This window comes from Papaver somniferum, chromosome 3 (assembly GCF_003573695.1).
Source record: "Papaver somniferum cultivar HN1 chromosome 3, ASM357369v1, whole genome shotgun sequence".
Classification (NCBI taxonomy): Eukaryota; Viridiplantae; Streptophyta; class Magnoliopsida; order Ranunculales; family Papaveraceae; genus Papaver; species Papaver somniferum.
Genome location: NC_039360.1, coordinates 104,531,205 through 104,545,098, shown reverse-complemented (window position 1 = coordinate 104,545,098; position 13,894 = coordinate 104,531,205). Strand labels below are relative to the sequence as shown.

The window sequence follows — 13,894 nt, the reverse complement described above, 5'->3', positions numbered from 1 at the left end:
ATTTGACTATGAGAAGGTGACAAAGTATGAGCTTCTCGTTTGTCGTTTCTGTTGATGACGGGAGCGCCAGTTCCGATGTGTGCATCCACCATGATGTTGTGCTTAGGGAAGTAGGTTATACTCCGGAGCAGGTTAGTGCTGCTCTTTTTACTCAACACAAGCACGACGTAGATGGTAAAATTTGGAAGGCCATGATGTCATTTGTAGAAGTGTTGTCCGACTTTAGGGGCACGTTGCTCGTAGAAATGAACAAAAAATCCACTGTCCCGGTTGCCCTTGAGATGAACAATGAAACGGCTACATTTGATAACTCGTGGTTTATGGAACCAGTACATTAGATCCTTGGTGGCTCCTACGGCTGCTTTTGATAACTCGTGGGCTAAGGAACCACTACATTCGATTCTTTGTGGCTCTGCGACGACTTGCAATATCACCTTGGCGTTGAATGGAACCACGAAAATGGATCTCCAATCTCCATCAACCAAAGCAGAATCTCCGGTTGTTTTTTTTCCCAAAGATGGGTAGTTAATATTTTATGAAGTTCAAAATCGGTTCCTTGTTTTGGCCAAGTCCTATTGTCCTTGATAACTTAATCAACTGTTTGAGTTGTTGCTGTTACGGATTTCTTTTTTCGGTTTGGTAATTTGTAATTTTGTTGCTGTTATGGGATTTCTGGCACAATGATTCAGGATGTTTCCCTCTTTAAAAAATAGGATCTCTTATCCAAAAATAAAGTAGTACTACTTGGTATCACTATTCTTAGTCAAGGGCATGGTTCTCTCGTTCAAAAATAAAAGATAACGAAGATGGTTCGCTGGGGGATGCCTATATGAATGGAAAACAAATGTTGATCTGGTGATGGTCATGCAGGGTATACCATCATCAGACATAACATGCCTAATTAAAAAGAAATTAAGGTTGACAAAATCAATGATTGACAGCCATCTCTAAGAAGAAAGCAGAAATACCAAAATATCAAAACAATTTTAAGTATTTTTTTAATGTGAAAGTATATGGGGTAAAAGAAAACTACACTGCCTCATCATACTTCTTACACAGCGGCTTCGATTTCATCTGAAGTAGAGGCAGCTCCATTAGGGGAGTCTTCTGTGCGGAGCTGAGAAGATACATCGTCGATGGCCGAGTTCAGCTGAGCAATTTTCTCCGTCAGTATTTTCCTTGTTTTCTGTTATTATTGACAGCATCATCAGTGAGCCATATAAAATAGAGTTTATTGACGGATAGAACATAAAGGTAATGGACAACTAGCATATACACTTCCCATTTTCCTAACAAGTCTCGTTTGCCACTAAATAAGAAACATGCGAATAAAAAGATTTTAACAAAGATTCTTCTAGATGATTCACACCAGTCTAACACCACACTCAGATAGTTACTGAAGCACTGAAGCCCAGTATATTTTATCCTCAAAAGAAAAGTTTGACTTCACTAGTAAATGCTAACCTCTAGAGCTTTTTCTTCGTCGTATATAAACTTTGGTAGCTTCCTCATCAAATCTTTTTTGTCAGCTCCAGCAAGAGCTTTGCTGATCTTGAAACATAAAGAAGCCAGTCAGTTGCAAAAGTAGATTACTCAAACATAATCATGAATGAAAATACTGAAAACTGGAAACCAAGAAAATCATATCAATCCTTGGTGAAATGAGGTGCTTATGAACATTCATATATAGAAAGACACAGCTTATATAGATGGGCCATAGATCGGCTCACTCTTTCATGTTTCCCATAGCCGACATTTGCTGGTTAAGTCTACCAGATCTAACCAGACCAAATACCCCACACTGTCCATCAGAACAGAAAATCGAGGAGTTTTAGCCTCCGAACAACATAGAGGTCAGTCTTCCCCTAATGCTCGGGTAGTGGATTATATAGTTTCTGAAACAAATCTTTTCAATTATGCTTGTAGATTATATAAAGCTCCTTGTTTACAAACCTTAGTTTCTGAAATTAAGTATTTTCATTTAGGACTGATATCGATATCCTGTTTTGAACTACGCTAACATGAGCAGATGAGAGCTCGCCTACACGACTAATACTTAATTATTATGTGAAAGAGCGGCATTTAGGGAAGCTTCAATGGATAAGTTCACAGTGACAGCACTATTGCATTAACAATTAGTCTTCTAAAAACATATTTAGTAAGAAAGCAGACTGCATTCCCAACCACAAAAAACAAAATAACCCATAGCCTGTGCCTAAAGCTATGGGGCCGACTCAGTATACATCACAGCTAAATACGTCTGCGATGGATAAATAAAATAGAAAGGTGCTGTTACCTGTGGTGCATAGACGCATCCTAGTGTTCCAACTACTATTCCTCCCAATATAAAGCCACCAACAAAAATACTTGCACTGCCAGGTCTGCCACCATCTCCGCTGTACTAACATGAAAAAAATACAAATTTTTCATTACCTGTGGCATGTGCCCCATTAAAGAAAACTGATGATGGATGCAAAATGAAAGGGCAGAGATAGATATACTAGCAAATACGATGGAATTTAACTAACTGCAGAGACAGAAATTCTCATAAAGCAACACAGAATAAATACGAAGAATAAAAGCAACACAAAACTTTTTACCTCATTGTCGCACACACGTACCTCACGAAGACTAAAAACAATATATTTCTCCCTGATTTTTTACTTATCACAAGATCTGAAAAATCTGGCATCAGAGTGCGATTTGTATATACCACTGCTGAAGAGCTATTATCAAACCAATTCAAAGACGAGGCGCCAAATACAATCTAGATCCATAATCAATGGATATTAATATGACTATTGCAAGAACGTCAGTTTAATCCCAATGGTCTTTGAGTCGAGGCTTTTTATATGTTTGGTTTTATGGTATCTACAAACATCAAATGGTTGTTAATCCCAATGGTCTTTGAGTCGAGGCTTTTTAGTTGTTTGGTTTTATTGTGTCTACAAACATCAAATGGTTGTGTCAACATATCCTATGTACTTGAAAGTGTATTCCAGTTAAACATTATCTGCAATAGAAATCACTGATGAAAGAAACTTCTAGGTTTAGTTAACTCTTTCAATAGTTTGTTCATTCTATATATTGATTACTATAAATATGAAATTGTTTAGAACAGAAAGATTGATCTTGGAAGTTTGTTTATAAACTCAAAGTGTATTTACCACAATCCCGCAATACCTAGTGCCAACGTTTTAAATAAAGAACTAGTGAGGACGAGTAATACAGCAACTAGCATTAGGAAGTTATCAAATGTAAGTTATGTCTAAACAAGCACGAGAAAAGGAGTACACAAGGTAATGAGGAAAACGATACCTATAACCAGCTCGAACAACAAGAGGCCTTTTGGAAGTTGAAATTCTTGTTTTTTTTTGATGAATTGTATTGAAAGACAATTTAGCAGGTGCAAGATTCACAAGACATTGGTCCATTGGCTCAAAGGTAGAACCTACAATGAACATTTATCAAAGGACTAAACAAGCAGCTAAAGAAAATTTCCAGTTAGTAACTTTTAAGAACAATCCAATACACAAATTCTACTGTTTCTGGTGCACGAACACTTAATCCCGTTCTATCTTCGACATTTCTAATGAACATCAACAACTAAAATTAACTGAATGTGAGCTCATTCATGATACAAAATTATAAATTCAGTTCTCAAGCAAATCTTATTTTTGCAGTCTCATCACTCTAAACGTTCTCTACAAAATTAACCAGTATATACAGATCATATTCATGAAAGGCACTATTGATGTATTTCACATTTTAATAAATCTTCAGAAGAGCAAATTTAGTTAATTATTTATCAATTTGATCTGTAATGCTATGAAACCAGATAACTTAATACAATTCAAGGAAAAATAAATATGATTTTAACAGAAGAGATTAAGATACTTCTATCCATAGAAAACGACATACAAATTACGAGTAAGAAAGTCAGGAAAACGCAAAAATTGAAAGGATTTGGAAAAACAAAAAGAAGAAAAGAAGATTTGAAAATGAAAATTTACCTGCAAATGATTGGATCTTAGGGTTTCGAGTAGAAACGAAAGAACTTGTGAGAGTAGCCATAGTATATGGATTTTCCTTAACAGAGAGAAAAAGAAGAAGAAGAAGGGAAAGAAGTGAGTGATGAACTGACGATGAAAATGAGGAGAAAACTTAACAGGTGGATCTTGTTTTCGATAACCCCAATGATGAATCCTTAGTCTGGGCTAGACTTGGGTTTGAGACCGTGTAATTTATGGAATAAAGCCCAATGAAGGGAACTATTTGTCCATCCTCCAATTCGATTTTTTTTGGTAGGAATTACCTATAGATCCTATTATAATGGTATTAGTTAGTGTCAGGTCCACCCACTAAAGTCCAATAACCGGAGGTCCTTTTTTTATAAAAAGGAAAATTATGGACTCATGTTTTTATCAACAGGTCCTAGCACACGTGTGAATTTTGGTCGAAATACCAATAATATCCTTAACATGTAGGAATATAAGAAAAATTCTTATCATAACCTTCTTTTCATTTCTCTCTGATCATTTTTCGTTTCGAAGGAGCTCTGGCAACGAATGTTTTATTGAGATCATGCGATTTCTGGAAATCAAGCTTCGATTGATTGTAACTTGTAAGTTGATTTACCTATTATTGATTTTTAATTCAGGTTTCTTCTTGATTCAATCTTAATCTGAGATCCAAATCTCTTGATTCCTTGGAGAGAAATTAAGAATTAAGATTTTTGGGTTATGGAAAGAGGAATTGAACTCGTTTTTTTGTGTGTTTACGATCTTCATTCTTGATTCATTAATTTTTTTTACTTCAATTTTTATAAAAAATACTTCAGATCTAGATACATAATCATGTTTTAGGTTCATTTCATTAGTAGATCTGATTTTTTAGTTTCATTTTGTTGGTCTTTGGTTTGTTTTTAGTTTGCTTTTGTGTATTAATCATCAGTACGTATATGATGTATTGGTGGTTTTTGATGAAAATAGTCCAGATCTAGTTATAAAATCGTGTTTTACGTTCGTTTCATTTGGAGATATGATATTTTAGTTTCATTTTGTTGGCTTTTGGTTTTGTTTCTGTTTGGTTTTGTTTCTGTTTGGTTTTGTGTATTAACCATCAGTACGTATATGACGTACTGATTTTCTGTGTTTACTATGCATCTATATGTTTTGCTTGTGTATTAACCATCAGTACGTATATGACGTACTGTTTGTATGAATCTTAATCGTAATTATTCGATTTTTTGATTAGATTATGATGTTTTTAGCTTATTTGAACTCTCAATTTGATTTTCTTGTTATTTTCGTTCTTTATTTTCTAAGAAAATCATGCTTGTTTATTGTTTCAGGGGTATTATCTAGCAGTACATATGTCGCATAATAATACAAACTACTTTTGATTCTGTTTTATTCTTAGTTTTATCACTTGTTGTTGTTTGATCCATAAGTACATATCTTCCATACTGAAATAATACTCTTTCGATTCTGTTTTTTTATAGATTCATTCCATGCAGTTGTTTTTTAGTTCATGAATCAGCAGTACATATGTGGCATACTGATATAAACTGCTTTTTGATTATGTTTTATTCTTATTTTTATCACTTGTTGTTGTTTCATCCATAAGTACATATATGCGATACTGAAATAAGACTCTCTCGATTTAGTTATTTTTCTTCATTGAGTTGTTTTAGACAGTGAATTAACAGTACATATATTGAATACTGAAAAAGTTGCTCTTTGAATCTGTTTTATACATAGATTTTAGTCAGTTAATTCTTATGATTTTGTCAGTACATAAATGGAATACCGAAATAAAACTGAACCATCGTTAGGTAGTATTAATCTTGATGTTGTCATATTACTTGTACTATTCATTTTTGTTCTGTTATTCATATATGGATTGTTGTTGTGTTTTAATTGTTACATTTTGGTCACATTTACAGGTTCAATATGTCTGATGTTAAGAGTGTTGGCGCTTTTTGGAGGAAGTGGTCCAATGGGAGTGGAGCACTAGAGAGATCCTGTGTTTTTTTTAACCTGTAAGCAGTGTAGCAGATATGTACTCAAATTATGTAAGCAGTGTAGCGGATATGTACTCGAATTTTCATAAACAGTGTAGCAGATATGTACTCGATATAATGAGCATGTAGACACACACGTTTGGTAGTCAGGGTATTGTGGTCATTTTCATGTTTTAATTAATGTGGACCTTCAGATAAAAGAAAATTCTGGTTGGATCCTACTATAAATAACCTTATGGGCTTAGGACCAAACAAGAAATTTTCCTTTTTTTTTCCTTTCTTTTTTTTTTCTTTTCTGATAGGAAAGAACCTACGATGGGGCATTTGCAGATAAATTGGGTAAATACACGAGAAGATTCAGCTACCCTAGCAATTGAGTCTTTCCTTCTGTTGGTCTCTCAAGAGGTATTGTCCTTATGTGGAAGAGTGGTTTTAGTTTTGAAACTATTCAGAACACTAATAAGGGAAAAATATCGTTCGGTCCTTTTTTAGGTGGGCCCATGTCTGTTTGGTCCTTTAGGAAAACGCCTTTACTGTTTGGTCCATAATTATTTAAAAATATTAGACTGACAAAAGTACCCTTTCGTGTTAATTTTTACTTATTTTCTTGTAGCAGTTCATTCCAGAATGAAGTCCATATAAAAACCTAAAAAAAAACAGACTTCATTCCAGAAATGAAGTCCATATAAAAACCTAAAAAACAGACTTCATTACAGAAATGAAATCCATATAAAAACCTAAAAAACAGACTTCATTCTAGAAATGAAGTCCATATAAAAACCTAAAAAACAGACTTCATTCCAGAAATGAAGTCCATATAAAAAACCTAAAAAAACAGACTTCATTTCAGAAATGAAATCCATATAAAACCTAAAAAAACAAACTTCATTCCAGAAATGAACTCCATATAAAAACAGACTTCATTTCTGAAATAAACTCCATATAAAAACATCATCATCTTCTTCGACGTCTTCAACAGCAGCAACAACAAACATCATCGTCTTCAAAACAGCAGCAGCATCGTATTCATCATGTTCATCGTCTTCATCATCTTCAACAACAACATCAAACAACAAATACGAAAAAAGAAGGGTTATTTTGTTCGTGGTACTTAGGTTTTGTCCAACTTTTGAGTTTGGTTTAACATTTGTCCAGCTTGGTGTTTGGTACCTGGACTTGACGTTGACTTACATTGACTAGGTTAAATCTTATTTTAATTAACTAACCCTAATAATTCAAGTTATTTTTTCTCCACCATTGATCTTATATATGTGGTCGGCAGCTATTATTTCACGATATTAACAAAAAAAAAACACTTCTATTCTTTTCATCCCCCGGAACAACCACAATCTTCATCTTCTCTTTTTCCCTTTGTTATCAGCCACCGAGACCACCAGCACCATTCCTTTTCTTCTTCCCGTTTAAAGAAAACTTATTGATTTATTCAACTCACTCAACATTTCTTGTATCGGTAAAAGAATTTTCGTTTCATGTATAACAATTATTTGAAAATCCATTCAATATTTCACTGAATCATTAGCTTTGGTAGTTTGATTATATCTAAGAAGAGGAGAAAGAAGATTTAAAAACCAGGAAGAGAATAAGGTAATGATTATGCATGTTGTTCGTACTTTGAATTTCATGACATTTTAAGGATTTGGAGGTTAGGGTTTTCTTCATGAGCTTTTATGGATTTGGGGGATAGAGTTTTCTCGAATTGTTCTAAGTATTAATGTAAAGGAAGTTGGAATTAAGGTTTGGTTTTAATGGTAACAATTTCTAGCTATGAGTCATTCTTTTGATTTTGTTGTATAGATGAATTTATGCCCTAATATATTGAACTGAATGTATGAAAATTCATTACGTCTGTTTGATATGAATGTTGTTCATTACTGATTTGAACATATTACATATGTGGATTTCGGTTTTGTTTAATTGATGATGGATTCTTATCAAATCGATAAATGGTTACTCATTGATTGAGGATGAAAATGAAAGATAAAATCTTCGGCCATGGACGTTGGTTGAGCAAAATATGAAAATGAACACAAAATAAAGATGAACTCAGAGAAGGGTATGAATTGTATGATTGTAAACTCAATCAATAATTTATTTTTGTAATTTTGTATTTTCTTTTTGTATTTACTTAACAGAAGTCAATATATAACCAAGTCAAGATAGGTCAACGTCAAAAACAAGTACCAAACGCCAAGCCGGACAAATGTTAGACCAAACTCAAAAACTGGAAAAAACCTGAGTACCAAAATAAAAATAACCCTAAGAACACAAAAACTACATCTAAAAAACATCATCATCATCATCATCTACGGCATCATCAACATCATCTTCATCGTATTTATCATCTTCAACAGCAGCAGTAAATCAACAAAAAACGAAAAAGAAACGCAGAAACTTCATCATCATCATCTTCTTTATCTCCTTCATCATCATCATCATCAACAACAACATTAGAAGAGAAAAAAGAACCCAAAAACACCGTTGTTCATCATCATCTTCATCTTTTTCATCATAAGCAGAGGAAGAAAATGGGGGAAAGAAAAAAACTAGATATAGAAATAAAGAAGAGAGAGAAAGTAAATCTGAAAATAAAGAAGAGAGAGAAAGAGATTTTGAAAATAATATCTCCTCTCTTGATAATTGACTATATATATCCTAGGGCGACGTCATGGATGATGTAATGGTCCCAAAAGGGTATTTCTGCCACTACAAGATGACAATTACATCATCCATGACAACACCCTAGGACCAAAATATAATTTCTAGGACCAAACTATAATTTATATTTAAAAAAGGACCAAACAGACAGTTGACTGGGTCAACTGGACTAGACTCATCCTAATATATTATTCTTAGGACCATATGGTATTTCCTACCACTAATAAAATGGTTAATGTCATTATTTCTTTTGACCCTTCTAAACACGATTTATAAAGGGGGATACCATTATTACTTGGGGGTGATACCAATTCTTATAGGACAAATAAATGTTAACAGATCCTGACCGTCGGATCTCTGAATTAGTATCACCCCTAAAAAAGCGGGGGTCTAACAACCACACCCAATATTTCGCTTAGCAATCTGTATGGACAAACTCCAATATACTTTTTATAGAATAAATTAGACAGTCAGACTCAATCTAGATTAAAAGCATATCAAAGAGTTTATATCTCAATCTCTCGATTTGATCTTTACTCAAGCAAATAGAAATCTGCGAATCTTTATCAAAGAGAGATAACTTGGATGGTACCAAATACCAATATCCAAGTGTCAATCAATTTAAATCAACAACCAAAAAGGTCGGATATTCTAATTGATTGAACAACGTACAACCTGTGATATTTCAATTATATAACAAAATATAATGCGGAAAAGAAATAACACAGACACCAGAATTTTGTTAACGAGGAAACCGCAAATGCAGAAAACCCCCGGGACCTAGTCCACATTGAATACACACTGTATTAAGCCGCTACAGACATTAGGCTACTCCAAATTAACTTCGGTCTGGACTGTAGTTGAACCCCAATCAATCTCACACGGATCCAAGGTACAGTTATGCTCATACGCCTCTGATCCCAGCAGGATACTGCGCACTTGATTCCCTTAGCTGATCTCACCCACAACTAAGAGTTGCTACGACCCAAAGTCGAAGACTTTAATAAACAAATCTGTATCACACAGAAAAGTCTACGGTAATAGATAAATCCATCTCCCACGAATATACCTACGAGTTTTATTCTGTCTTTTGATAAATCAAGGTGAACAGGAACCAATCAATAATACCAGACTTATATTCCCGAAGAACATCTTAGTATTATCAATCACCTCACAATAATCTTAATCGACACATCGAAAAAAGATATTGTGGAATCACAAACGATGAGACGAAGTTTGTTTGTGTTTACTTTTCTAACTTGCCTATCGGAGATATAAAATCTCAAGCCAATTATTTCAGTTGTACTCGTATGATAGAAGATGTAAGATCAGATCACACAACTACAAGAAAAGTAGTATCGGCCTGGCTTCACAATCCCAATGAAGTCTTTAAGTCGTTAACCTGGTTTAGAAGAAGAAACCAAAGGTTAAAGGAGAATCGACTCTAGATTAGCACAACTAGTATCACACAGAATGTGTGGGGATTAGTTTTCCAGTTGCTAGAGTTCTCCTTTATATACACTTTCAAATCAGGGTTTGCAATCAATGTTAGCTTAGTAACAAAACATTCAATATTCATCGTTAGATGAAAACCTGATTAGATTCAAGCTAATATTTCTCAACCGTTAGATCGAAAACTTAGCTTGTCACACACAAATGAAATGTCCAATTTTGGGTTTATGAACTGTATCCAAACATTAACATTTGTTGGTTCAACAAGTCAACAAAATGGTTAGCCATATGATTACTCTCATATCAACCTTATCCTTCTTCACCATAACTAGTTCAAATGACTCAAATGAACTAGTTAGAGAGTTATTCAATTGCAAGGAAATCTTATGTAACTACACAAGACACAATTGAAGCAAAATCAGTTTGATTCACTCGAATCGATTCATGAACTTTATAGCCACGGTTTGCAAAAGCATTCCTTAGTTTATTTAAATATTAGTTCAAGAACAACCGACTTTAGATATAACCTGCTCAAGTTCGCGGACTGAGTTCGCGGACTTGGCTCACGCCACTTCCAACTTCTCTCGATCAACAAAGTTAGCAAACTTTGGTTCAAGGAATAGGACTTATGCATATATGTGTATCCACAACAATGCTTATATCCACCAATGGTTATGTAATCTAAACTCTCATTTTAATCATTGAAACATTCTCAGAGAACGTTATATAGCCGTTATTCACAGACCATTTTTCGTCAGAGCAATTTTCAAAGTGATTGAAACATAACTTTCGTCACTTGGTAAAGATGAATTCGTCTAAAGCGAAAGCTTACCAACACATATTTCGAGAAATAGATAGGCGAAATAAACTCGGCTCGAAATAACAAATGTGTATAATGAATGTCTATATATTAAAACGAATTTTATCTCAAGAGTAGGAGATAGAGTAAATAGACTTTTGAGTGACAGATAAGTTCAAGTCTCCACATACCTTTTAGTCGATGAAGATCCACCAGTTCCTTGAGTAGTCCTTCGTCTTGTATGATGATTGTCATGGAGTCTTGATCTCAACTACACTTTCTATCTTAATCCAAGACCTTATCTCTAATAGGCTAGTAGTCAAGACTTATTGTTTTGATCACTAATATTGGCAAACATGCTTGAGATAGCAACGCATGCGAGTTCGACCGAGCAATGCTCTAACAGCCCCCGCTAATAGTGGTATCCCCCTTTATAAATCATGCTTCTAAACTAGAGTATTTGCACTTTTATTTATGGCTCCACATACTATGGATAAAAGATGCATCGATGGAATTATATTAAAGAAATAATAAATAAAGCAAATCATCCATGGGTTCTCATTAATGACCTAAACATCACCATGGCTGCTCATGAAAGGTTTAGCAGTAAAAGTCCTACAACTTTTGAAATTCCTTAAATTAAAAATATTATTGATCATGTTGTTTTGTCTAATATTGGTTTTGTTGGCTGTCAATATACTTGGTCTAATAGGCAAGCCTCTCCCAATCTTATTAAAGTCATACTTGACAAGGCTTTGGTTAATGGTCATTGGCTGAATCATTATGGAAATTCAAAAATATTCCATATTGATTCAATGAGCTCTGATCATTTATCAATTCTCTTGGTTACTAATCCTATTTCTAACCAAGGGAAAATGCCCTATAGATATTATAAGTGTTGTTTTAAAGACCCGCTTCTCATGAGATAATTAAAAACTCCCATGAATTAGAAGTTATTGACTCACCTACTTATCAGTTTACCAATAAATTAAGAAATCTTAAGAATGGTTTGAAAAAATTCAACATTAATTAGCTTGGCAACATTGGCCATAAGGTCAGGGAGCTGAGGTCTGAACTTCCCACTCTTAATTTTCAAACATTTAGCAGTCAAAATGTTGAATCTATTAAGAATCTAGAAATTTCTCTTGAACATTGGCAGAAAATTCAAGAGGATTTCTATGCCCAAAATTCAAGACAAGATTATATTAAAATCTATGATAAAAATACTAACTATTACCGTTCTTATGTTAATAGCATTTTAATCATATCTCTGCTCTTAAGCTTGAGGAAGTGAGAAATACCATCAATCAAATGGCTTTGTGTAGTGCTCCAAGGCCTAATGGATTTGTACCAGGTTTCTATAAGCAAGACGTGAAACTTCTAATTAATGATGTATGGCTCATGGTTAAGAATTTTGTTAGAGCATTGCTCGGTCGAACTCACAAGTGTTGCTATCTTAAGCTTGTTGTCAAATTTAGTTGATCAAAACTATATCTTGATTTCTAGTTTACTTAAATCAAGCTTCGTATTTAGGATTAGAAGTGTGTAGTTGAATATCAGAAACCACCAAACACCCTTGAAGATTAAAGATTGGATATCAAACGAAGACATCAATAAGGACTTCATCAACAAACGTAAGTGGTTACTGATTTCATTTGGATTCTTGTTCAATTTTACCTTTCTAATCTATCGAAACAAATGCTCACTTTATGGAACAATTTCTATGACGGTAAAATGTACAGTTATTTATATATACTCGAGGTTATTTGAGCCATGACTTTAGTGACAATAACCTTAATCCCCGGAAAGGTTCTGATGTTGTAGTGAACGAGCTAACATATTTGACGAGCCAATAATTACTCAATTCCGAGTTATAACGAAGAAGTTATTGATTTATTAAAGCAACAGTTATAAATATTATTGTAACTGTTGCAGTTCGTTAGTAGGAAAAAATCTACGAACTGTTTGTAACGGTTCACGGAGTTGCGCGCAAATACGTGACTAAAAGTCTATTTTAGTCGAGTTTTTGATGTTTCCTCATCTAGGCAAGATGGTTATTCTTTTAAACACAATTAATTTCCATATTAAAGTGTTTGTGATATTTTAGAATTCCTTCCTAAGTTAAATCGTGATTATTCACAAAAATACAATTTATGCTAAAGTAATTATTTATTTAATTATTTACGCAAGAGTTGTAACTTACGAAAGACTCCTAAAATTAGGAGAGTCTTGAAAAAGAAAATAGCTCAAAGTTTCTTTGGATTCAAGCTATCTTTTTCACTATAAATAAAGGGTTCATGAATGCTACACTTTTTATCCCTTGGAAAATTGGTGTAAGCTTCATAATACATCTTATGTTCTTCATGAACAAGAGTGAGATAAAAGTCTTTGTTTTGGGTATCTCAAAGCCGAGTTGGTAATAATCTTCGTGATAGTTACACAACTTGTAATCTAAGTTTTCCAACTCTTGTCTATTCTAAGGTCTTCTCTTCTGGTATAAGACCATCCAAGAGTTGTTGAACATAAACCCTAGGTTTTGATAGATTTCGGTTCACGATCGTATACCGATACTAGTTGGTCGAAATCGGAACTAGAAAAAACTTCGATTAAGGTATCTCATAAAATACTTAAGAAGTTTTAACAAGATATTTCTAAATTTATTCTAGTTGTTCTTAATGTAGAATTTAGGTTTCTCTTCCAATTTTGAGGAGTATAATAATCCCTAATCTACAAGTTTGTTTTGATATCTATACTTTTATTTGGTAGTTGTGAGAAACAAACACAAGATTTCCCATACCTTGGTTCGCACCTAAAGGGAAATCAAAACCGGTGTTTTTGATAAGCACGAAAGTGCTACATTTTATGCCCATATTTATATTAGTTAGGACTCGATATTTTGGCTAATAATATTGTTTTAACGCTTTTGCAGGAATTACAAACAA

General features: G+C 33.8%; 1 protein-coding gene across 1 annotated transcript; it reads right to left on the bottom strand.

Moving 5' to 3' along the window:
- Positions 1–830: 830 nt before the first annotated feature.
- Positions 831–4,171, bottom strand: LOC113357017. The gene is made up of 5 exons (XM_026600271.1): positions 4,014–4,171; positions 3,319–3,451; positions 2,297–2,396; positions 1,465–1,551; positions 831–1,186 (listed from the first exon to the last, which is right to left on the bottom strand). Exons 1-5 carry the CDS (start codon positions 4,072–4,074, stop codon positions 1,052–1,054), a joined length of 516 nt encoding a protein of 171 aa, XP_026456056.1. The 5' UTR covers positions 4,075–4,171; the 3' UTR covers positions 831–1,051.
- Positions 4,172–13,894: the final 9,723 nt, after the last annotated feature.